Source organism: Mustela lutreola, chromosome 17 (genome assembly GCF_030435805.1).
Source record: "Mustela lutreola isolate mMusLut2 chromosome 17, mMusLut2.pri, whole genome shotgun sequence".
NCBI classification, from domain to species: domain Eukaryota; kingdom Metazoa; phylum Chordata; class Mammalia; order Carnivora; family Mustelidae; genus Mustela; species Mustela lutreola.
The window spans coordinates 42,232,746-42,255,332 of NC_081306.1; the positions used below are offsets into that span (position 1 = coordinate 42,232,746).

Genomic DNA, 22,587 nt, shown 5'->3' on the forward strand with positions numbered 1-22,587 from the left:
TTTTTTAAATCTTTGTGCTCAGTCCGTCATTAGTGGTTCATGCCAGTATGGTTTTCACTGGCCTGGCGCCCACGTTCTTCGGTTCACAGTTGCAGAGAAGGGCACGCAGATGCATGTGGTGGCCAGCGTGGCTCTGTCTGCCCTTTGTGGTGCTGTGCGGACAGCAAGTCATGTCATGGGCTCTCGAACGGCAGTGGACGGCCCCGGGTCACAAGTGAGCACCCTGGCCCCGTCTCCTTAGTTTGGTACAAAAGCAGATGATATTCGCAGGTGGCAGAATTGGATAAGGAATTTCTCAAACAGCCAAAAATCAAATTAGAATGGGGGATTTCTAGCTGCTTACTTGAAGTACACACGTGCATACGGCTTTGCCGATCTGATTATGAATATTTACTCCCTTTTTACCTCTGAAGCCCTTCAAATACACGCATATGTGTGTGTACAAACACATACATCCAGCTTTAATGTCTAAAGAGGTTATTTGAGGGGCACTTGGGTGGCTTAGTCAGTTAAGTCTCTGCCTTTGGCTCAGGTCAGGATCTTAGGGTCCTGGGATCGAGCCCCGCGTCGGGCTCCCTGCTCTGTGGGGAGTCTGCTTCTCCCTCTGCCTCTGCTCCCTGGCCCTAGGGGCATGCACTCTCGTTCTCTCTTTCTCAAATAAATAAATCTTTTAAAAAAGAATTTAGAAATGTCTATCTAAAAGGTTGTTTGAGCAAGCTTGTCATGAGATGTGACTACGTCCTAGGGAACAATTGTGCAGTGGGTTGGTCCAAACAGGGACAGTGGAGATGAGTTTCCTTAATTCAGTCACGATGGGAGGCTCGGCTCCTCTGCCGTCCCGGAGAGCTGTGACAGAACACGGGGACACCTGTACCCTCTCTTCCACTTGTCCAAGCAGGTGTTCCCACGAGCTGGGCCCTGAGCCAGGCTGGTGGGCTGCGGGGTCACTGAGGGCAAGCCCAGCAGGAGGCGCTGCTTTGCAGGGTGACCTCCCTGCGCTCATGCCCTGCCCTCTCTTCTGTCACCCATGGGGTTCCCAGATGCCTGGAACCTGTCACCTTTCACATTCCACGACCCTGTCCAGGTTCACCATTTCCCCCCTGAGTCTGGGCCCATGGTAGGACTCCTCTGAGTGATGCGTGTGTGCCCCGCCCCATGTCACTGTCCAGGTGGCCCCAGCTGTCATCCCGGTGCCCACACCTGGCCGAGGTGATTGATTCTTTTACAGAATCTCGCTGTGGCACAGGCCTTGGACAAGTTTCCTTCCTCTTCTGAGCCTCACGTCTCCTCGGCTGTAAAATGTGGGTGTCTGTCCCTTCTGTTGGCAGGGCTGCTGTGTGTCACACACTCAGTCACGAGAACTGGCGTTCACTCAGCCTGAGACCCTCTTCCCCGCCGTCCCCATCTCTCTCTGGAGCTCAGAGCGCCAGCGCCTAAGCCCCTCACAGGTTGCTTCCCATCCCCAGTCCATTCGGGGCGCCCCGACGCCACCACGAGCTCCGACTGCTAAACCCAGCGGTTTTGTCGCGCCTCATGTCTGTGGCGCATCCCTTCCCCTGGCGGTCCTCCCGCTTCTCCTCATCCCTTGTTCTTCCCTCTGATCGGCTGAGAGCGGGGGACTGGCCAGCCTCAACCCGCTCTCCCACGAGAGTCCCGATTCCTGCCTGCCGCCTCTCGTAGCCCTGAGCTGCTCCATGAGATGATGGGGTGGCGGGGCGGGGGGGCTGGGGCAGGCACCTGACGCGTGGCCAGTCCAAAGCGAGATGTGCCGAGCTATAAAATGGCAGATTTCAGAGGCTTAACACCAGAAAAAGAAGTATCCTTCTTTGTCAGTTAAGTAAATAATAATAATACATTAAATTCATTTTTACATTGATTATATGGGAAAGGAAAAGATCTTGGATGGATTCATTTCATCAGTTTCTTTTTGCTCTTTCCATCTCGTTGTGGAAAATTTTAAGGTGCATAGGTGGTCGGTGCCTGGGTTTCGGTGGGCGCCGCTGGCTTGGACCGTGGACCTGGCTCTGATGTAGGCGCCGCCTTACCCCGGCAGGTCTGTGATGCACTCTGAGGGGTTGTTCAGCCGCTTCTTTCCCGCTCACACACTCATGCCCCCACGCCGTGTCTTCGGAGGTCCTGCAGTGTACCAGGCTCCGTCTCAGACCCGCAGGAGACTGGAATCAGTGCTCCTGTAGAAACGGGCTGACATCACATTCAGTCTCCGGGGAGCAATCTTGTGTTGGGGCCAACCAGCCTGTGGGCCCCAAAGGGCACCTGGTGCCCCTGGGGGGCCCACACCTGCAGCCCTGCCCTCATACTGCATGAGGTGGGATCAACCCACCCGGGAAAGGGGTGGTGGACCCACGCAAGGTTTAAATCCTCTCGTGCCTAGATTTCCGCAGCAAAATATTGTCCAGCCCAGGGTTGGCTTCCGGCTCTGGGACTCTGCAGGGGGACTAAAACCTACTCCCTGCCCTCGAGCAGCCCGCAGTCTGGAAGGAAGAGGAAGCACGTCCTGTGGCATTGGGCCTGGCTGCTTCCAGGTCCCAGTTTCCAGATCTGGACACGTGGAAAGCCTTAGGAGTCCCCTCTCCAGAGCTCAAGGGCCATCAGGGAAGGGGACTCTTAAGGCTTTCCACCCAGCAAGGCAGGCCTGCAGATGATACGAGGGTCGGGCAGGGGGCTCAGCCTAGCTCCCTAGAAAGCAAGGGGCCCTCTCGAAGCCCAGGCCTGGGAGGGGCCACGGTACCTACCAATGGGGTCCACCGATGTGGACAAGCATCACGTCGAAGTTACTGTCCTCGAACTGTTCACATCTTATTTTTACATAGTAGATGAACATGGGTTTGTGGACTCTTTTTTTTTTTTTTAAAGATTGACTTATTTGAGGGGCTTCTGGGTGGCTCTGTGCTAAGCCTCTGCCTTTGGCTCAGGTCATGATCTCGGGATCCTGGGATCAAGCCCCGCATTGGGCTCTCTGCTTGGCAGGGAGCCTGCTTCCTCCTGTCTCTCTTCCGCTGCCTCTCTGCCTGCTTGTGATCTCTCTCTCTGTCAAATAAATAAAATCTTTTTTTTTTTTAAATTATTTATTTAATGTATGTAGCACAACATCTTCATGGCATAAATGAATGGATAAAGAAAATGTAGTGTATATATATACATATATACATATATATATATATGCACACACAATGGAATTTTATATATACATATATGAATATTATTCATCCATGTACAAAATATATAAGTCACGGGGCTGTAAAGTACAACATGGTAACTACAATTAATAATATCATATTGCACATTTGAAAGTTGTTAACAGAAAAGATCTTAAAAGTTCTCATCACTTAAGGAGGGCACATACTGCATGGAGCACTGGGTGTGGTACATAAACAATGAATCTTAAAACACTGAAAAAATAAATTTTTTTAAAAGTTCTCATCACACACACACACACACACACACACACACACACGAAATTTGCAACTATGTATGGTAATGGATGTCAAGAAGATATATTGTGGTGATTATTTCATAATATATACAAATATCAAATCATTATGGTGTATACCTAAAACTAATATAGTGCTGTATGGCAATTATACCTCAATAAAATCATCTTTGGGGGCAAAAAAAAAAAAAAAAAAAATAAAAAAAAAATAAAAAATTATTTATTCAAGATAGTGAGAGAGAAAGCGGGGGGAGGGGCAGAGGGAGAGCCAGAAAGATTCCTCAAGCAGACTCCCTGCTGAGGGTAGAACTCCACACGGGGCTCGATCTCATGACCCTGAGACCATGACCTGAGCCGAAATCAAGAGTCAGACACCTAACTGACTGAGCCACTCGGGCGCCCCGGTTTGTGGCCTCCGGAGAGGACGATACTCGGCCCATCTGTGGAAGCCGAGCTTGCGGGCCACGGACTAGGCCAACACTGCCTCGTGAATGTTCCCCAGCTCCTCCTTACCCACTGGGACGTGCACCCGAGCACCAGGCAGCTTGGTGAGAACACCGGAGAATGCAGCCGTGCCACGTTCACCAGCCGCCTTCCTCCAAGTCAGCCTTTTCGGAAAACGAACAGCAAACCCCATGCATCATCTTGGGTTTGCAGTTTGTGACGAGAGTAGTGCAGTGGGCTCATCCCACCTGTCTGTCATTGCCCCAGGGACGGAGGAGGAGGGCCGGGGACTGGGCTGTCCCCAACCCACAGTGGGCTGTTCACGTTAGACCTCCCGCGTCATTACCTATGTTCCCGGGTTTCTGACAAAGGAGCGTGGCTCATTCTTTGTGTTTACGACATGGGCTTTTACCATTGACCTTGACTGGGATCCAGGGTGATCCCCCCCTTTCCATCCCCGGATCCTCGTTTACCAGCTTTAGGTGTACATTGTATCTTCCCTCCTCCCGAGAGACACAGGGCTAAGGGACTGTTCTCGCCCTCTTCCTGGCCGCCTGCTCCCATGGGCCATCCAGGCGCGTCTCCCCAAACTCAGGGTCCCTGACTTTCTCCCGTCTGCACCGTCCCTAACCTCATAGACCCCCAGGTCCAGGGAGGGACGTGGGTGCCTTTGGGGGCGGTCTAGCACAGATGGCCTTATTTATTCCGGAAGAGGCTGATAAAGAGTTTGACTGCCTTTTATGTCGTTGAACTTGGTATAAGAACATAGAAAAGGAAGTAGCGGAGGAACAAGCTTACTGCCTTCTCCAGGGAAGTAATGGTATCACCCTTAGGAATGCGACATACGGGAAAATATGTAATTAAAAGGGAAACGTTAATGCTTCTTGATTAAGTACTTCTACGGGGTCACAGTGCAAGGCAGCGTGGGTTAGCTGTGTTTGGCAGAGAGCTTAGCATGTAGCCTGTCTAAGAGATCGCTCAGCGGTGTTGGGGGAACCTGGCTCTGTGCTGCCTGGCATGGTAGCCGCCAGCCTTGTGCAGCTGCTAAGTATTTAAAATGTGGCTTCCTCGATGGAAGGAACTGGATTTTTAAGTTCAGTTTAATTAAGTTACGTTTAAATATAGATGAAGTTACATTTAAGTGTAAGTAGCCACTAGCTCCATCTTGGACAGCACGGGCTGGAACGAAGGGTCCTAACCTGGGCCGTGTGGGTAGGCTTCAGGAAGGCCACTGCAAAATCATTTGCAGAGTCACAGCTGGAGGGAATAGATTCCCGAAGATTCTCAGAAGCCTTCATGACCCACAATGGTTAAGGGCCCCGGTTCGGAGGAAAGCGCCAAAGACACAGCAGCAGGAAACACCAGGAGCCGCTGTTGTTCCTAATGCAGCTCAGCTCGGTGAGGGCGGGAGCTGGTTTCAGAGCTCAGGATGGAAGAAGGGCCGGCGGGTTAGGTGCTCGGCAGAAGGAACACAGAATCCTGTTCATCCCTTAGCGGAGGATCAAGCGGGTGCCCACGTGCCCCTGTGCGTGCAGAGCTGACAACGACGGGTCACCTTGGGGGTCTGCTTAGAGAATCACATCGTCCGGAGCAGGAGAGGCCGAGGGGTTGTCCGCCACCCCTTTGTGGGGGGCAGGGGTTCCCCCGTCATCCACCTTCAAACAAGACTGGGAAATCCTGGTTCCAGAGAAGGCTGTCTTCTGTGCGCTCAGACGGATTCAGGGTGACTCCAAATGTGCTAGAAGGCCTTTCCCTGAGTGGTGACTACTATTACTTGCAATAGTAAAGGTGGTTCGTGTTATTAAGTACTTACTCCACGCCGGGAGCAGTGCTGTCCCCGCTGCTTGTGTTTCGGGGAAGACACAGTTACCCTGGCGCACGTTGGAGTGCAGGGAGCTGAACTTCTAGACGTGGAGTGGCATCCCGCACTCCCAGAGTGAGCGGCCGGGCCCGAGTTCGGAATCAGGGCTCTGCCAGCCTCTTTCCATCGTACGGACTGAGTTCTGACCCAGGAGCTGTAGACAAGTCCAGACTCTGCATTTGCCCAGTAGCACCTGTGTATTTGACGGCGGGCTCGAGGCAGCGCGCGCAGATGGGCACACTGAGAACCGGCCCAAGAAGGTCCTGTCCGCCTTTGCAGCCCAGATGCTGCTTCCTCTGTGAAAGCCCTGCTCGCCTCCTTCATCTGGGTTTATTACCCTTCCTGTCTGCTCTCCCTGTGGCACCTGGGCTCTTATCCTGAAATAATACGTTACCTCCTTCCTGCGTTATGGGTTGATTGGCCCATGTCCAGCATTTACCAGCACTTACCACCAGTCGGCATGTGCGTCAGCTCTGGGACCTGAAACTAGGTAGATGCCTGGCCTTGGGCCAGGCTTACTAAAGCCGATCTGCTCTGTAGATACCTCGTCTGCTCTCATTCTCGATGAAGGAGAAGTTGCGTTATTTGAGTATATTTCAGAGTCTTCAAAGCACACATTCTCAGTTACTTCATTCTTTTTTCGTGGCGCTACAGTTGCCACGCGATGTTGTGTAAGGTGGAGGGGAAGATGGGTCGGTTCGGCGCTTTTCCATATGGCGGCATTGCCACTGGCGTCGTGCTAGCTAACGCCTTTATCACACTACATCATTGTCGTTCCTCTTTTGTGTTGAGAACAGTTAAGATCTCGTCTCTCTGCAGCTTTGAAGTCTATAATACAGTCTTATTATCTATAATCACTACGTGGTGCATCAGTCACTTCATTTGAAAAAAATATGCTCGAGGAGATCATACAGACGTTCCTCTGGGGTGTCCCATTGTCAGGATAGGGGTACTGAGGGCTTGGGATGAAACTGTCCATTGAGCGGATCAGACACGGATCCAAAATAGACATAACCCCCAGTAACAGCGCTCAAAAGACAGAGCTAAAATGCAGGATGCTGGTCCCGGATCCTTTTCAGATACACATGAGTCAAATGTACGCTAGAAAAGCTCGATTTTCTACTAAGCAGGTGGTCTGCAACGGACACTAGCCAACGCTCAAGCCCCTCGCCCATTCAGAGCAAGACTGGTAGAGCTGGGACTCGGCTAGAAGGGGCCCTAGTGGTCTCCTTCCCCAGGAAGTTCACTGACATTACGGAGCGCCAGCGGCGGGATTTATGTTGTCCGAGTGAAGGAAACAGGCAGGGGAGGGCACCAGGATGGCTTTGTCTGACGGGGATTGTCGCTGAATTCAAAGCTGTTTCTAGGAAGCCTTAACGAATGTTTCCCTTCTCTTTCCTTCTGCCACGGCCGTTTGCTGACCCACCGCTCCTGCTCCAGGATTTGCGCAAGCACGTAGCGCCGCTGCTGAAGAGCTTCCAGGGCGAGGTAAGCGTCTCTGTTCGCTTCACATCCTGAGCCACCCCTCCTAGCTCATTGCGTTTGCTTTTTATTCTCATTAAATAAATGCCGTTGACAGAAGGTGCTCGCCCAGATGGACCCTTCCCAGCTGCACTAACTCAATGTCATGTGGGTTTTGTGCCTCCTGGTGTGATGTTTCCGCCGGGTCCTCAGTTAAGACCCGCGTGGAGAGCGGAACCGAAGCTGAAGTGTGGGGGGATGTGGGTGACTCGGGGCCAAGCGGCCTGCGTGCTTGTGCCTCACCCAGAGGACGGGGTGTGTCCACGCTGCAGGCTTCAGGAGCCCGCGGGCCTCCCCAGCCTCACAGGCCCGGGGCCGCTGCCCCCGGGATGCCCTCCCATGCGGGAAGCATGAAGGGGGGGCGACCTGGTGCTTTCCCGCCCAGCTGCCGGGGAAGGAGGGAGTTCACTGGCTCGAGGCTGGAAACAAAGAGCAACAGGCAGCCCCGAGGAGCGAGCCTGGGCTCGGTGGAAGGGAGAGCTGTCCCCCGAGGCCTTCCAGAGAAGGACCGCGCCGTCTGACACGAGGTCGGGCAGCCCCCGCAGATGGGGGCCCTTGCGGTGGGTGATGCTCCTGCTCCCCCCCTGCCTTCTTTGGAGACTCGAGGAACTTCAGAAAACCAGCCATGTCGTTACTGTCGTGGAGGTGGCCGTCCCCGGCTCTCTGCTCCCGCCGTGGGACCGACGGCAGTGGTGATGAGAACAAGCCTTTCTCGGGGCCCTCGGGAGAACCCCCATCGGTAGCATCTTGAGAATTGCATTTTCGGAGCACGCGGGGAGGAGGCAGGGTTTGAGGTAGTGAGACGGCAGCTTCTAGAGGGCTTCTGGGACACGCTGTGAGGACGCCAGCATCCTGGGCCCGGAGCTCCAGACGCAGGGATCGGGGCTGCCGTCGGGCAGAGTCTCCAGGGAGCAGGTGACAGCAGAGGGCAAGGCCTGCTGTGCAGGAAGGAGCAGGGACCTTGGGCGCCGCCGCAGGTGTCGGGAGGGACACCATAGAAGGCCCTTCTGTTCACCGCCCCCTGCCGCAGGAAGCCCTCCCGAGCTCAGCCCCGGCAGGCCCGGGGGTATCACTGTCCCAGGGCTGGAAGGACATGAATTGCCTTTCCTCACAAATGCGTCTCCGAACCCTGGTTTTCCGAGGGCCACTGTCACCTTACACCTGCCCGCATTGATCCCATCTCTTCTTTTACCCGTTCAGCAGCTCTGTGAGGCCCGGTGGCTTAGTGTTTCTGCCCCCGAAATAGCCCAGTGTGCCGGTTTGGGTTTTTGCTTGTTTTTCATTCTGTTGGAAAAATTGCCAAGCTGCATAAAAGGAGAAAGAACTAGTCGAGTGAACATGCATACCCCCTTTATCCCTACTCAACCGCACACGAGCATTTCGCCACGTTTGCTCCCGCTGCCCTTTTGCTCAGCATTTGAAAGCACATGCGGATAGCCCGGCTCCGTACCCCTAAACACATGCACGCGTGCGTCTCCGAAAAGTCAGGCTGTTCCCCAATATTACCACGTCAGCCCGAGTATCCCACCTAGGAAAGCAGCAGTCATTCCGCGGTAGCTAAAATTCCATCCCAAATCCGTCTTCCCTAGTCACTCCCCAAATGTTTTTTATAACTGCCCTGCCCCTGAACTGGGGTTCAACCAAGTTCACGTGTTGTACTTCAGGCATGGGTGTATACGTATTTATATACATCTACTCCCTCACCCTCCCACACACGTTCATACTACATTATATTACATACATATTTTCCTCCAGTATAAAACAGTCTTCACACCCTCTCACTCGTAAGAATGTAACCCACTTCTGTTATAGATTACCCCACATTCCGAATGAGGTAGTGGGTGTGCTTCCAGATATATTAAATTCAAAATGCCCAGGAGACATCCAGATTTTTTAATTCCCTTTTTTTTTTTTTTAACAAAGGTGATTTGAAAAATAAATATTTTTATAGCACTGCTAATATTTACCATTGCTAATTGCTCTGTTTATATTAAATAATTTGTGCTTTCTAGTAAGCTAATTTAAGTAGAAAGGGCCAACTCCGCCTTTTTTCTGAAGAAGGAACGTTCATCGCAGAGGGCAGCTGCAGACGGGTACCACGTGACAGGGTCGGTTTTCTGATGAGTAAGGCCAGAAGCCAGCGTGTCTCGGTGCTTTGATGGGTCAGGATCCATTCAGCTCGTTTTTCTAAAACGCTGCCTTCTCTAATCAGAGGATCACTCTTGTATCCTTCGTCAGTGCCTGCTGAATTTATTGGCTATAATCTTTGAATTTATCCCAAAGTGCTTGCGTTCCCCCAGAACAAGGTATGGCATTGTGAAAATGTGTTCTTTGCCTTGGAATCTATATAGACAACTTCACTATTTGAGATCCTGAAAAGAAAAAACAAAACAAAGAAGAAGGTATCTTTTTCAGACAGCGAGAAATTCACATAGAATTTCAGAGTTCCTGCAGGAGGGCGTGTTTGCAGTGTGTTGTACCGTCATGGGAATAAGTGATTCAGCAGTGAGGGCCTCCGGAGGTAGCATTTTGGCCTCCCCCCTTTCTTCAGGCTCATGAGGAGAAAGGGGCACCAAGCACATCTGCTCAGGAAATAGCTTTAAGAGAAAGTAGCGAATGCCTGTATTTGTTTGAAGCATTGACTGATTGGTGGCCATACCTAAGTTTGCCTGTTTCACAAGCCCGGCCAACTGATCAGTGAGGGAGAAGGGGCCACCTCAGCAGTCAATCCAGTTTAAGACTTGTTTTAGTCCGGCGATTCAGACAGTCCCTTCAGTGAAGTAACACACTCTGGGAAAGTGCTAACTCGTGGAAATTGTCTCTGCCTCTCCTTGCTTCTCCCCCCGACAATGGTTCCTGGTATGAAAGGTTGGTGGGGGGGAGGGCCTGGGTTAAAGCCTCTGCCTTTGGCTCAGGTCGTGATCCCAGGGTCCTGCATCGGGCTCTCTGCTCAGCAGGGAGGTTGCTTCCTTCTCTCTCTCTGCCTGCCTCTCTGCCTACTTGTGATCTCTCTCTGTCAAATAAATACGTAAAATCTTAAAAAAAAAAAAAAGCTTGAGGGGGGAAGGAGTTAGTTTGGGTCCTCCTCCTCTTGGCTGTAGGGGAGCTAGGTGCTTAAGACAAGTGTTCTCAGAGAGGAAAATCCTCTTAAGAAATAACTTAGATAGGGGCGCCTGGGTGGCTCAGTGGGTTAGGCCGCTGCCTTCGGCTCAGGTCATGATCCCAGGGTCCTGGGATCGAGCCCCGCATCGGGCTCTCTGCTCAGCAGGGAGCCTGCTTCCCCCTCTGTCTCTGCCTGCCTCTCTGCCTACTTGCGATCTCTCTCTCTGTCAGATAAAAATAAATAAAATCTTTAAAAAAAAAAAAAAAAAAAAAAAAAGAAATAGATGCTTATATCGGGGAGGAAATGAAAGACTGAAAACCTGTGAGCATCCAGCTTAAAAAGTTAGAGAATTACAACAGAATAAGCTCAAAGAGAACAGGAAGAAGGAAAGAATAAATACAAATAATAATAAAAGTATATAAGAATTTAAAAAAAAAAAAAAGACCCAAGAGAGAAATAGCTCAGAAATTGGTTCTTTGACGAGACTTCCTAATCAGAAAAGAAAAGGTTAGTGATGGTAACAGGATAACTTTACAGCCACATCAGAGATTTTTAAAAAAACAGTAAGGGAATATTATGGTCAATTTCATGCCAAAAAATTTTAAGACCTAAACAGAACAGACACATTTTTGGAATACTAGAATGTTCCAAAGCTGATTAAAAAAGAAATGGAAACCCTGAGTAGCCTTGTTAACTGTCGCGGAAACGTTTCCATCAGGTAGGGACGGTTTTCAGGAGAATCCTATCAGTCATTCACGAAACAGAGAAGTTCTGCTCTTGTGCAGACTCCTTTAGGAAATAGAAAAAGAAAGAATATTCTTAACCTCCTTTTGCAAAGTTAGTGTAACCTGGGTACCAAAACCAGACAAGGATAGCACAAGAAAAGAAAATTCAAAGTCCATCGTATTTGTGAATAGATACGCAAAAGTCCCCAAAGGGGTGTTAGTAAGGAATCTGTCAAGTTCCGTGTATCCCAAGAATGCTGTTTGGTTTAACATTAGAAAAATTTACTAATGCACATTAATATCCTTAGCAGATTAAAGGGAGAAATTATCTTAATAGAGGAAAAGAATCTGATAAAATTCAGCATCCATTCATGATAAACAAAAACAAAAAAACCGACCAGCCATATGATATAGAGGGGAACGTCTTTAACTGGGGGAAAGTATTTACGAAAGACTTACAACAAATCATTATACCCAATAACATCAAAAATATTCCCTTAGAAACCAGGAGCAAGACAAGTAAGTATACTATTGCTGCTTTTACTCGACATTGTACTAGAAGTTTCAACTACTGCAGAAGACAAGAAAAAGATCGAGTATTATCACAGAAGAAACAAAACTATCATTTTTCAAAGAAGCCCTCAATTATTTAACAAGGTTGCTAGATACAAAATCAATATACAGAAGTAATTACATACTTCTACACTGACAGAAAACTGAAAAGAATACAGCTAGAGTTAGCGACAAAAAATAAAGGATACCTAGAAATAAATAAAATAAAGCATAGGAACTCTTTCTGGAGAAAAGTGGATCATTTATACTGAAAGGTATTAAGGGGGGACTTAAGTAGAGGGACAGAAGGTATGCAAGGATAGAAATTCTCACTATTATTAATAATAATCAATTTCCTCCAAATTGATTAGAGGGAGTCATTGGAATTCCAGTCCACATTCCAACAGAATTTTTCACAAAACTTTTGAAAAATTGATTCCAGAAGTGATCAGCGAGAGCAGGTGGGCTCAGTAGTGGTGAAGGTAGCTTGAAATAAGAACAAGGTGGGGGTTTTCCGTGCCACGTGATGGAAGGCTACCAGTGATTGGCTCCGGGATAGACAGATACCCTGATGGTACATCATAAAGAAGTCAGGCACCGACCAGTGCATGTAGAAAAGCCATGAGTGTTGCAAAAACAGGACTATAGATCAGTGAGGAAAGGGCGGATTTTTCAATCAATGGTCCTCTGATAATTGGTTATCCTTATGGAATTAGATTGGATCCATACCTCACACCATATGCAGACACAAATCACAAATGAAGACTCAAGGCAAAACTTTAAACCTTGCAGAAGAAAATATAGCATATGATGACTTCGGGTTGCATAGGATTTCTTGGAAACCATAAGGGAAGGAACTGTTACACTTTAACTGCATTAAAAGTTTTAAGCAAAAGCTTTATTTACTTAATTACAGAAAGACGGCCTACAGAAGGTGGCAGAGTAAGCCTGGGGCACTGCCTGCGCAGTTTTACCTTTGTGTATATTAGGAAAAGGCTCACCTTTCTCAAGACAGTTGATCTGTTGGATAATCTAAACTCATCTGAATCTTTTTCATAATAAAGACCAAATGTCTCTGATGCAAATCGTGCTGGTAGGACCAGCCCAACTGTAAACAGATCTCTTATGGGGGATCCCTGGCCCTGTCACAAATCAGGAGGAGACAGTTGCCACACACAGAGTTAACGAAGGATTAGTATTAAGGAAGTATTAAAAGCTTTTACCTGTTCATAAGAAAAAGTCAAATAACCCAGTAGGAAACTGGGCAAAAGCCACGAACAGCATCCTCAGAGAAAATCAGAATGTGTCAATAAACACATGAGAAGATGCCCAACCTCATAATCAGGGAAATGCAAATTAAAATAAGTGAAACACAGCTTTCTCCTGGCTTCCAGGTTGGCTAGAATCCAAAACCCAAGGTAGGAGTGGAAATTGTGTAACTGTTGTGAAAACCAGTCTGGCGACAGATACTGGGGCTACGAAAGCGCACACACCTTGACCCCATGCTTCCACTCCTGAGTGTAAATTCTAACTAAGCTGAAACATGGGCCCCGGGAAGCCAGGGCAGGAGTGTCTGAAACTCGCGAGCAGGCGGAAACAACGCGTTTTCATCAGCAGTGGAAAGACTAGGCAGAGAACGTCCTGGCAAGGGAGAATGAATGACAAGAAAACAGGCACTACTGAGCTGACATTGTCTAGGCATATATTTTTATTATGTAATAAACCCATAAAGAAAAGGTTAAGTGGGAAATTCAGAATACAGGTTATCCTAGCTAGGCCCAAGGAGGCTTCAAAGGTCATGACGGTGTTCCTACTCACAGGTGCTCGGGTTTTTTTGTTGGTGGATTTTTGTTGTTGTTGTTGTTGTTGTATACTTTATATACTCTTTAGTAAGCACGAACGACCTTTTTCAAAAAGGAAGACGCAGGCTTAGGAGGCAGTAGCTTCGGGATCGTATTTTGGCATTCTCCCCTCTCTTTGCATTTCACGTATGAAATAAAATAAATTTTAATCTCCAGGCGAGTGGATGCTTCCGGTGAGGCCGTGCATGGGGCTGTGGCGGGGCTGTGTGAGTGTCCGAAATGGCATTCGTGGCATGCGAAGCGAGTCCACGTGCTGTGCTGGGTGCTTTCCGAGCATAAGCCCACCCCGTCCTCACGACACTGGGAAGGCGCTGCCCCTTCCTCTCTGGCTTTCTGAGGAACCAGAGCCCAGCAGGGACCCCCGTCCTGGGTCTTCGATCGCTGCTCATCTGCATTTTGTAAGCGCTAATATGTTCCCTCGTGACACAGAGTGAGTGGACAGGTGCCTGCCTTATCCCCCAGCCCTCTGGGCCGGGCTTCTCCCGAGAGCTGTCTCCACTCTTATGTGTCCCCTTGACTCTTCAGCCACCCCCGTCTGGCGTCTGTCCCCTTACCCTTGACCCTCATCGTCCTTGGCTCTCTCAAGTCAGGGGCGTTCAGGCCGCCCGACGGCTCCTCTCCGTGCCGGTCCTGACTTTCGACATCCCCCAATAGTAAGCCCTCCTGGCTTTCCATCCACTTCTCTGGGTATTGATTTTCAGTCTTCCTGGGCAGCTCCTTGGCTCCCAGCCCTCTGAGCGACGGCACGCTGGGCGGTCATCTCCCGGGACCCGTCTCTGGAAACTCAGGTGTCTGGCTCCAACTGTCTCCTTTGAGTTCCAGACTCACATGAGACTGCCTTCTCGCATAGTACAGCTCGGGTGACCCGTGGGAGAGGACTCTGAGCCCTCAACCATGCCATCTCCAGCTTCCGTCCCTGCTGGGGTCTCCTGCTGCCTCCCCTCCCTGCTCAGGAACGGCCCTGCGATGCGCCCGGCAGCCTCAGCGGTTATCTAGGACGCCTGCTCGCCCGTCCGCCCCGCTCTCCTCCATCCTTCCTCCCAGCGCCCTCGTCTGCCCGCATCTTTCCCTCCCTGCCATCCACAGCCTGTCCAAAGCTGTCATGTGTCACCGAGGCCACCGTAGTGAGTCATTCCCGAACCGGGCCTCCTCTGCGTTCCAGCTCCTGCCCTGCGCGTCTGCCGGGAGCAGGAGCACTGCGCTTCCGTGGCTCCCGCGCCCTTGAGGCAGGCACAGAACCCTGACCTCAGCCTTCAGGGTTCCCGGCCTGGCTGCAGCCCACCCCCTGTCCGACCCCCTTCTCCTCCTTTCTTGGTGCTCGCTGCAGCCGTCCTGCCCTCCGGAGCTGCCTCTGCCTGCCCACACCAAGGGCCCTTCGTGTTTCTCTTGTAGTACCGTCTCCTTTGGCCCGAGTGCTGTTGTCCTGGTCTTTGTGGGTTCGGTTGTGCCCACCCACTCTCTCTGGACTCTTTAGGTCTGCACGGCCTCTGTGTACCCACCCCTGGCCCCCGTGCGCATGCAGTAGGCGTCCACTGGATGGACTGTGGGGGAAGCAGCATCCTTATTTCACAGATGAGGAAGCTGTGCCCGGAGAGGGAAGGAGCGACCCAGAGGCACCTGGGTGATCGTGGCAGGACTGCGACCCACGCCGGTGCCTCCAGTACTGTGCGGGGAACAGGGAAGTGACACCTTCCGCCCTCCATCGTCTTAGCGCCCCTCCCCGGTCGCGGATAAAAACAATGGGTGCTCATCTTGTGCAGACAGCTTTGCACGTGTTCTGAGGCTCCCCTCCTCTTCCGACCAGCCCTTCCCCTGTAGATGCTGCCCTGCACGCCTTGTCCTCTGTGGGCACAAATCTCCGTAACAGGGGGCAGGCACACGTCACTACAGACTGATCTGTGCCCCCCGGAGGAGCCGACTCCCCGCCCCCTCCCCCCACCAATGGCAGGCAGCTTCCTGTCCGAGTCCCCTGGCCCCTGGCCCGCACAAGGGACCAGATCGTCCCTTGGAACCTGCCTCAGTCCTGAAGGTCCACACGCCAGCAGGGCTCTGAGCCGACGCCAGGCCGCGTGAAACCCCGCCTCGCCTCTGGTGCTGGGTTTTCCTCTCTGGTTACCGTTCCTTCTCTCATTCAGGGAAGCCCTCTGACCGCACACCGCCCTGGGCCAAGCAGGAGCTGAGGCTCGAACTCTGGGCACTGCAGCCAAGCCCCTGCTGCCTTGAAGCCTTTGTTGTCACGCAGGGAAGCGTAACAGAGACAGAGAGTCTCGTCAGACGGGACGCGTACTGTGAAGGGATTCAGACAGGCAGGCAGGTAGAGCGGGTCTCTCCTGGGAGGTGGCGCGGGGAGTGAGCCCGGAGAGGCGAGAAGGACCGGGCAGGCTCCGGGCTGGCGAAGGAGCATCCGGCAGAGCGGGCTGAGCGGGGGCAGCGCTCTGGGGGACCGGGCGCCGGAGGGAAGGCCGGGGCAGACCGAGGCCCTGTGCCTACTTGCAGGGCCGTTTGACAGATTTTAATCTAGGAATAGATGAAGCGAATTCATAGTGGGTAAATGGTCTATGACTTTGTTAAAAGTTGCCCCAAGTTGCGAGGACGTCCAGTAGCCGTATCAGTAACGAATCTCAGCGCTCAGATCTAAAGGCCACGTCTAAATAAAGCTGGAGCTTCCGAGCGCTTTACTCCGGAGGACGTGTCACAGGAGTTGGAAGGACCTGGGAGTCAGCCCAGGAGCTGCCGCTCACTCCTGTGACCTCAGGCAGCTCCCGGGCCTCCTTCCCGTCCGACTTTGCTCTTCTGTGAAACGAGCGGGTGAGCGAGAGAGGTGGCAGGGAGCCCCGTAGCTCTTAGGAACGGTATGACTCAGTGGACAGATACTTGGGTTGACCGTCATCAGCAGAACAGAAGAGGGCATTCGTCAGCAGTTGGAGCCACTGAGAAACAGAGCGAGGGCTCATGGAAGGGAGTGAGTTTCCTGTCAGTGGGAGCATTCAAACAGGCACAGGACAGCCTATCAGGAGTGTGGTCCCCTCTCACCCATTTTTCTGCAAGGCCTCGTCATGCCCGCACCCAGCGAGTGCTGCGCAGAGTGTTGTGGACAGGCTGGTGTCACACAGGGTTAGGCCAGACGGCTGGTTCCCCGAGCCCGTCCTCAGAGGGACCGACGGGCTGCCTGAGAATCACCCTTGTGTTCCCAGAAACTCAGCTGCCCGGGCCCGGGCCGAGCAGCTGGAACTGGACAAAGTCCCCACTGAGGCTCGTGCACAGCCGCCGGCAGGAACCACGGGGCTGGCCTCCCTGCACGGGCAGGTGGGGTGCGCCCTGATGGAGCTTTAAAGCTGTGTCCCGGCTTTCGGTCCTTGGCTTCTGCTCCCGCCAGACTGGTCTGTGTCCTGTCCCCAGACATGCCCTGTGGTTTCCTGCCTCTGACCTTCTCGTAAAGCCATGGCCTCCATCTTCAGAACCTTCTGCTCTCCCTGACCCGGAAGAACCATTTCCATCCTTGAAGACCCATCTCAGGCCGAGTAGTTCCCTTTTCCCTTTGACCTCATACCCTCTCCTTGCCTTCCGGCGCCGGCTCAGCACGCCCTCCTCTGCTCGACGCCTCACCCTCTTATGTCCTCCCCAATTAATAAGTACTCAGCGGGGGCTCTGGGCGAGACCCCCCGCGAGGCTCCTGGGGACCCACAAGGACAGTCGAGGCTGCTTCTCCTCGCAGGGGCTCCGGGGCCATCTGTGAGTCGGGACCCAGTGTCCCCGACAGGCGAGTTTGGAGCAGACCGGGCTTCACGAGGACCCCAGCCTCTCCTGCTCTCCTGACCCCTTTCTGGGAGGTGGGGGGGGGGGGGCAGGAGGGGTCTTGCTTCTCAGCCCACATAGCATCACAGCCACCTGCAGATGCTCAGAACTTTTCACTTGTGTGCTACTTGAGGGGATGCCAGTGGCATTTGCAGTGGCCGCGATGGTGACGGTGACCGTGCTTTAATTACCTCGCAGTGCTGTCCGAGGGCCCGGCGCCGTGCGGTGTCTTCCTGGAGGCTCCTTCCATGACGGCTCCATTAGGGCAGCGGCGGGGCTGCGGTTGCGCGTGCAGGCCAGCTTCCTAATTGAAAACACATTCTCCCCTCTGTAGCTGCAGCTAGTTTGGTTCTGCTCATGCAGAAAAGGATATAACCTTGCCTAACATAGGAAATGAACGGTTGAGAGAGAAGCCAAATTCAATTTCAGTCAGATATGCGGAGGCTAAGCCCGTGATCTATGGAAGCAGGGGAGCGAGCCGTGCGCGCGCGGAGAGGGGCGCACTCAGCGGCCCATTAATCACGGCCGCCCGCCCGGCGCGGCCGCCACCGCGTGTGCCACTGCGCCCGCGCCGCTCCTCCGCCGGGGGCTGGCCAGCAGCCAAGCACTCCAGAAGTTAACCTCTTAAAGACCCGGAGCTGCTTTCTGTTGAATAAATGTAATTTTGTGGTCAGAAATAAATGCTTGTGATGTAGCAGAGCTTTGGAAACAACAGCGGGCCGAAGCTATTACAAATTGCTCCGTGTTGTGGAAGTCAACAGCACACATCAAAATTCCGAGTGTATGGCAAATTGATTTCGGCCCAGAGCTCTGCAGCTATTCAATAAAAGTCCTATTAAGCCATTGTATGTAATGAACAATCCAGAGCAAATCTAATATTTTCAGTGGATAATTATTTTTAACATCCTCTCGGTAACCGTCGGCGGAGGCCTTGGAGGTTTATAGCACGGACCCACGTGCGGTTGGGCCCCCCCCACCTGCCCGGCTTTCATTTGTCTCTACCGGAGGCCCCGAGACAGACCGCCCAAAGTCGGGGCTCTCACAGGGTTCCCCAGCAGACTCTGCTCCCAAAGGAGGGCTTGGAGGGTTTTCCAGCACGCAGCGGGTCCCAGGGAGGCGTTGAGAGAATTGAAATGGACTGAGTTGGAATGGAGAGGGACAGTCAGATGGTTCTAGAATAAGTGAGCCAAACACTGTGTCGGCAGAGTTGGCTCAGCACCGGAGCCTCTAGAGACTGGAGGGTCACAGGAAAGGAATTCGAGGTCCTGCGCACTAAAGGAACCCGTGCACGTGCCTGAAAGGAGCCCTAGTTCTTGCCCCCTGCATCTCCGCTCCGCAGTAACTCGGGAAGCAGGCTCTGTGTCAGGGCATCCCTGTCCTGGAGCCACCAGAGTGGTTTTGTGACCAGCTGAGCGGGGGTCACCTCGGCAGAGGCCTCCCCCTTCGTTGCTCATCACGCTGTTCAGGCCAGGAGAGGATCCTGGTCCCACTGACTCAGGCCACACTCTCTAGGGCAGGCTCCCTTTCCAGAGCATAAGCTTCTGGAGGACAGTGTTGACTCATTCATTCTTTGATTCGATAGTATTTGCTGAACAACTCCTGTGTGCCGGGTTGGACCTGAACCAGACTATGGTCTGTAGTTGCAGGTAATGAACTCCCATGCTGCCTCCATGGCGCTTAATAGTTGAGCAGGATCTGTGTCCTCATGTGGCACCGTGCTGGGCACACAGGAGGCCCTCAGTGAACTTTGGGTGGGTGGTGGGTAGATGGATGGTTGGATGGACAGATGGATGGATGGACGGTTGGATGGAGGGTTAACACCCCCGGTGTTTAAATCAAAAGCATCCTCTGTCCATTAAAAAGGCTCTATTCTGTCTGCCCACACTCCCAGAACTTGGCAGGAAATCATGTGAGACCAAGAGGCAGTTGCGATATGAAGCTAAGGGCCCAGAGTTATAAGGCCTCGGTTTGAGGCCTGTCTTACCAGTGACCTTGGCTTTCACCAAGTCCGTTGACCTCTCAGTGCCTCTTTGCCCTCATACGATAAATGTGAAGGATTAGGGGGAATAGATTTGAATGAAGATGGGAAGTGGTATTTATTTGTCTCCCAGTTTGTTGTGTTTTGTTTTTTTTCCTGGACTAGAATCAATCCAACTTGTAATAGTCATGTGGCATTTATTCGAATACAGTGGAATTTAAATTATTAGGCTATTTTATTTTCTGCAGATCTCTCTTCCCTTGGAGAAACTCGGTCTGGACGTTAATTAGGTTTTATTTATGTTCCATCAGGTTAATGCAGTAATTCCTTACGTGAAACTGATACCACGGAGCAGATGGTCAAAGGGGGGGCCCGAGGACATGTGCGCGTGGCCGTGGGAGGGAGCTCGGGGACACAGTTTGATCACAGCCCAGAGCTCAGCCGAGTTCGTTGCCCGCATGTGGAGTCACCTGCGTTCCGTCTCTCGCCCGGCCTATTTCCCCTATTTCAGACCGCTCTGCTACTCTTTGCTGGCAGTTACTTGCAAAGCGTTTTACATCTCGAAGTTCCCGTTTCCTTGATCTCTGATAGCCTTACCCACACTCTGTGCTGGTGACATTATCGCCCGCCAGAGTGACCCAGTGGGCGGGTAGCTGTGAGCTTGAGGAGCAGGGTGGGTGCCCTGCCCGGAGGTAAGGTCTTGTGCCCTACCCCGCCCCCCCACCACCCCGCCACCTACCCCTGCACTCCGTGCTCTTAACTCCTCTCCTCTCGCTGTCGCTCAGTCCTACCTGTCCTGGGATCTGTGGTTCCCTGGAGCCTCCCTCTCATCACTAAATACTCACCCCCTCCAGCAGGTGCCACAGATCCCAGACTACAGGAGCCCACCCCTGCCATGACTTTGAGCCACATGCTTGGTAGCCAGCCACCTGCCCAGACGAGCCTCAGAGTCGCACGTGGCACAAACAGGGTTGCAGGTTAGAACCCAGAATGGATGGGTCAGAAACTCATTCCACTCACTGCCATGGAGGGGGGCATGACCAGCGTTTCATCTAACTACAACTTCCAGAGCCTTCCACATTGCCAGCCAGAAAGAGTCAACCTGGCCGGGTGGGCCCGTGACCCCCCTCAGCTTCCCACCTCACCCAGGGACTGTCTTGTTCTGCCACTGCTTGGGGCTGTTCCCGGGCCCCAGCCCCTGTCATCGTGAAGACCAAGAGGCAGGAGAAGGGGGTAAGAGTCCGGTGGGACCCACGGGGGAGCTCGCGGCTGAGCCCTCTAGTGGGAAAGGAGACTAACCTGGAGAGCAGGTTCTGCTAAAACATGCCGACTCTGAGTGCTGCCCTTGGGGAGAGGAAGGAAAACATCTCCTCGGCTCCAGCTAAGTGCTGGAAGCCTTCACGTACATTATCTGACTTCGTCTGCGTAACAGCGCAGCCCTGAGGGCTTTCTGGTAATTTCCCTAGAGAGGAAGAAGTGAGCCCAGAGAAGTCAAGTAACTTACTCGCAGCCATCCAGCTTGCCAGCCTTAGAGCTGAGACGTGCACGCCACTGCCTGGCTCTAAAGCCAGTGCTTATTCTAGAAGACTTGAGAAGGGTCTTAAAATTGCCTCCAGAGTAGAAGATGGGGAGACCCGTGAGACTTCTGCTTTGCCTTCCAGCATAACAAGAGAGACACCTGGCAGCCTAAGGTCAGCGCGCATGAGGGAAAGGATTCTTTCCTGGGGCTGTCGAGGGAAGGACCTGGCACCTACCTGGGACAGAGCCATACTCCCCAGGGAGCCCCTCCACCTCCAGGCTCACGCCCCTGCCATCCTCAGGCCTGGAGTCCAGGGGCTTGGGAGGGCAAGTCTGACCCAGGGCCCGGCATCCTCCCGGGGTGAACCTTGGAGCAGGTGTTTTCTTGAAATGTAGCAGACACGTGCCACCGCCATGGGAACATGGGAGCGTGCTGCCGCGGGCACATGGGGCCCGGAGGCCTGGTGGGAGGACTCACGGGTGTTCACGCGGGACACCTGTGTCACGCCTTCCACCTCCTGGCTTCTGTCTGGCGTTCCTTCCTACCCAGGCGTGCGGCGGCTCCTTCCCGGGGAGGAGGCCTAGAGCTGCAGAGAAAACCAAACCGATAAGCCATAGATTTCGGGATCAGACACATCTGGTTTTGACTTCCGACATCATCGTTTGCCAGCATGACCTGGAATGGGTCCTTTCAGTTTATGTGTGTCTCACCTGTGTCACGGAAAATCTGCCCCCCAGCTGCGAGATCTAGTTCCCGATCATAGAGTTCTCCAGATCCTTCCAGCTCCTAAATACCACGGAGCCCCCCGGGATTCAGCCACAGCCTTCTGGGGCCCTTACTCACACCCATCTTATCCCCTGGTTAACCTCGTCTGGCTGTTTAGGGCCTGGTGGCTCCAAACATCGAGGTCTTGGGCCTGAGCCCGTCTCCACATCAGCCTCCCGGGAGCTCCCATGTGACCTCTCGTAGACTTACTACCTCCACACAAACACCCAAACGCACATCTCTCTGTCTCTCCCACCTCAGGGGAGATGACCAGCCTGCAGCCACCCCGGCCAGAACTCTGAGGGGACCCACAGCTGCCAGTGGGCCCCGGGAATTCTGCCTCCCTCACCTCACTTGCTGTGGCTCCCACCTTCCCGACGCAGCTTCCTCCACCTCTTCTCCCCCAGTTGCCTGCCCGTCCAGTAGGATCCTGATTGACACCCCCAACCTCTCAGCATGAAGCCGGGCCCCTGGCCTGACCCCCGTCCCCAACTCCACCCCCGGCTCTCCCTCCAAGCCCCTGGGGCTCCAGGCGCAGCAGACCCCGCACCAGTCTGAAAGGCAGCGCGCGCTCTGTGAACACAGGCTGCCCTTCCCCCGCGGCTCCCACCCTCCCACCGGGAAGGAAGCTCTTTCTCCTCCTAAGTCTGCAAAACAAGGGGCAGCTGTATCTGTCATATTCTTCCCTTCGCATTCATTCGTTCATTTTGAGAGAGAGAGAGTTTGATCACAAGCGATGGGGCAGGAGGAGGAGAGAGAATCTGAGCGTAGGGTCCGACGTGGGGCTCGATCCCACAACCCCAAGATCAGGACACAAGCCAAAACCGAGAGCCCAACGCCCAACCAACTGCGCCATGCCGGCGCCCTCCTACCATTTGCATTTTTAAAAAAGGAAGACCGTGTGTATGTGCAGACGCCTGTAAATGCATAACGTGTTTCTGGAAGGATGCACAAGAGAATCCTTGCCTGCCAGCCAGGCCGCTGGGGAAGGTGGACGTGGATGGGAGGGAG

At 52.8% G+C, this 22,587-nt stretch overlaps 1 protein-coding gene across 7 annotated transcripts in view; it reads left to right on the forward strand.

Annotated features, from left to right (window-relative positions):
* CUX1 (cut like homeobox 1) overlaps positions 1 to 22,587 on the forward strand; it is a 354,242-nt gene that overhangs the window by 156,860 nt on the left and 174,795 nt on the right. For all 7 annotated transcript variants that reach the window (XM_059155149.1, XM_059155150.1, XM_059155147.1 and 4 more), the window contains exon 3: positions 7,197 to 7,244. In XM_059155149.1, the coding sequence (XP_059011132.1) occupies positions 7,197 to 7,244 (48 nt within the window). The remainder of the gene's footprint in view (positions 1 to 7,196; positions 7,245 to 22,587) is intronic.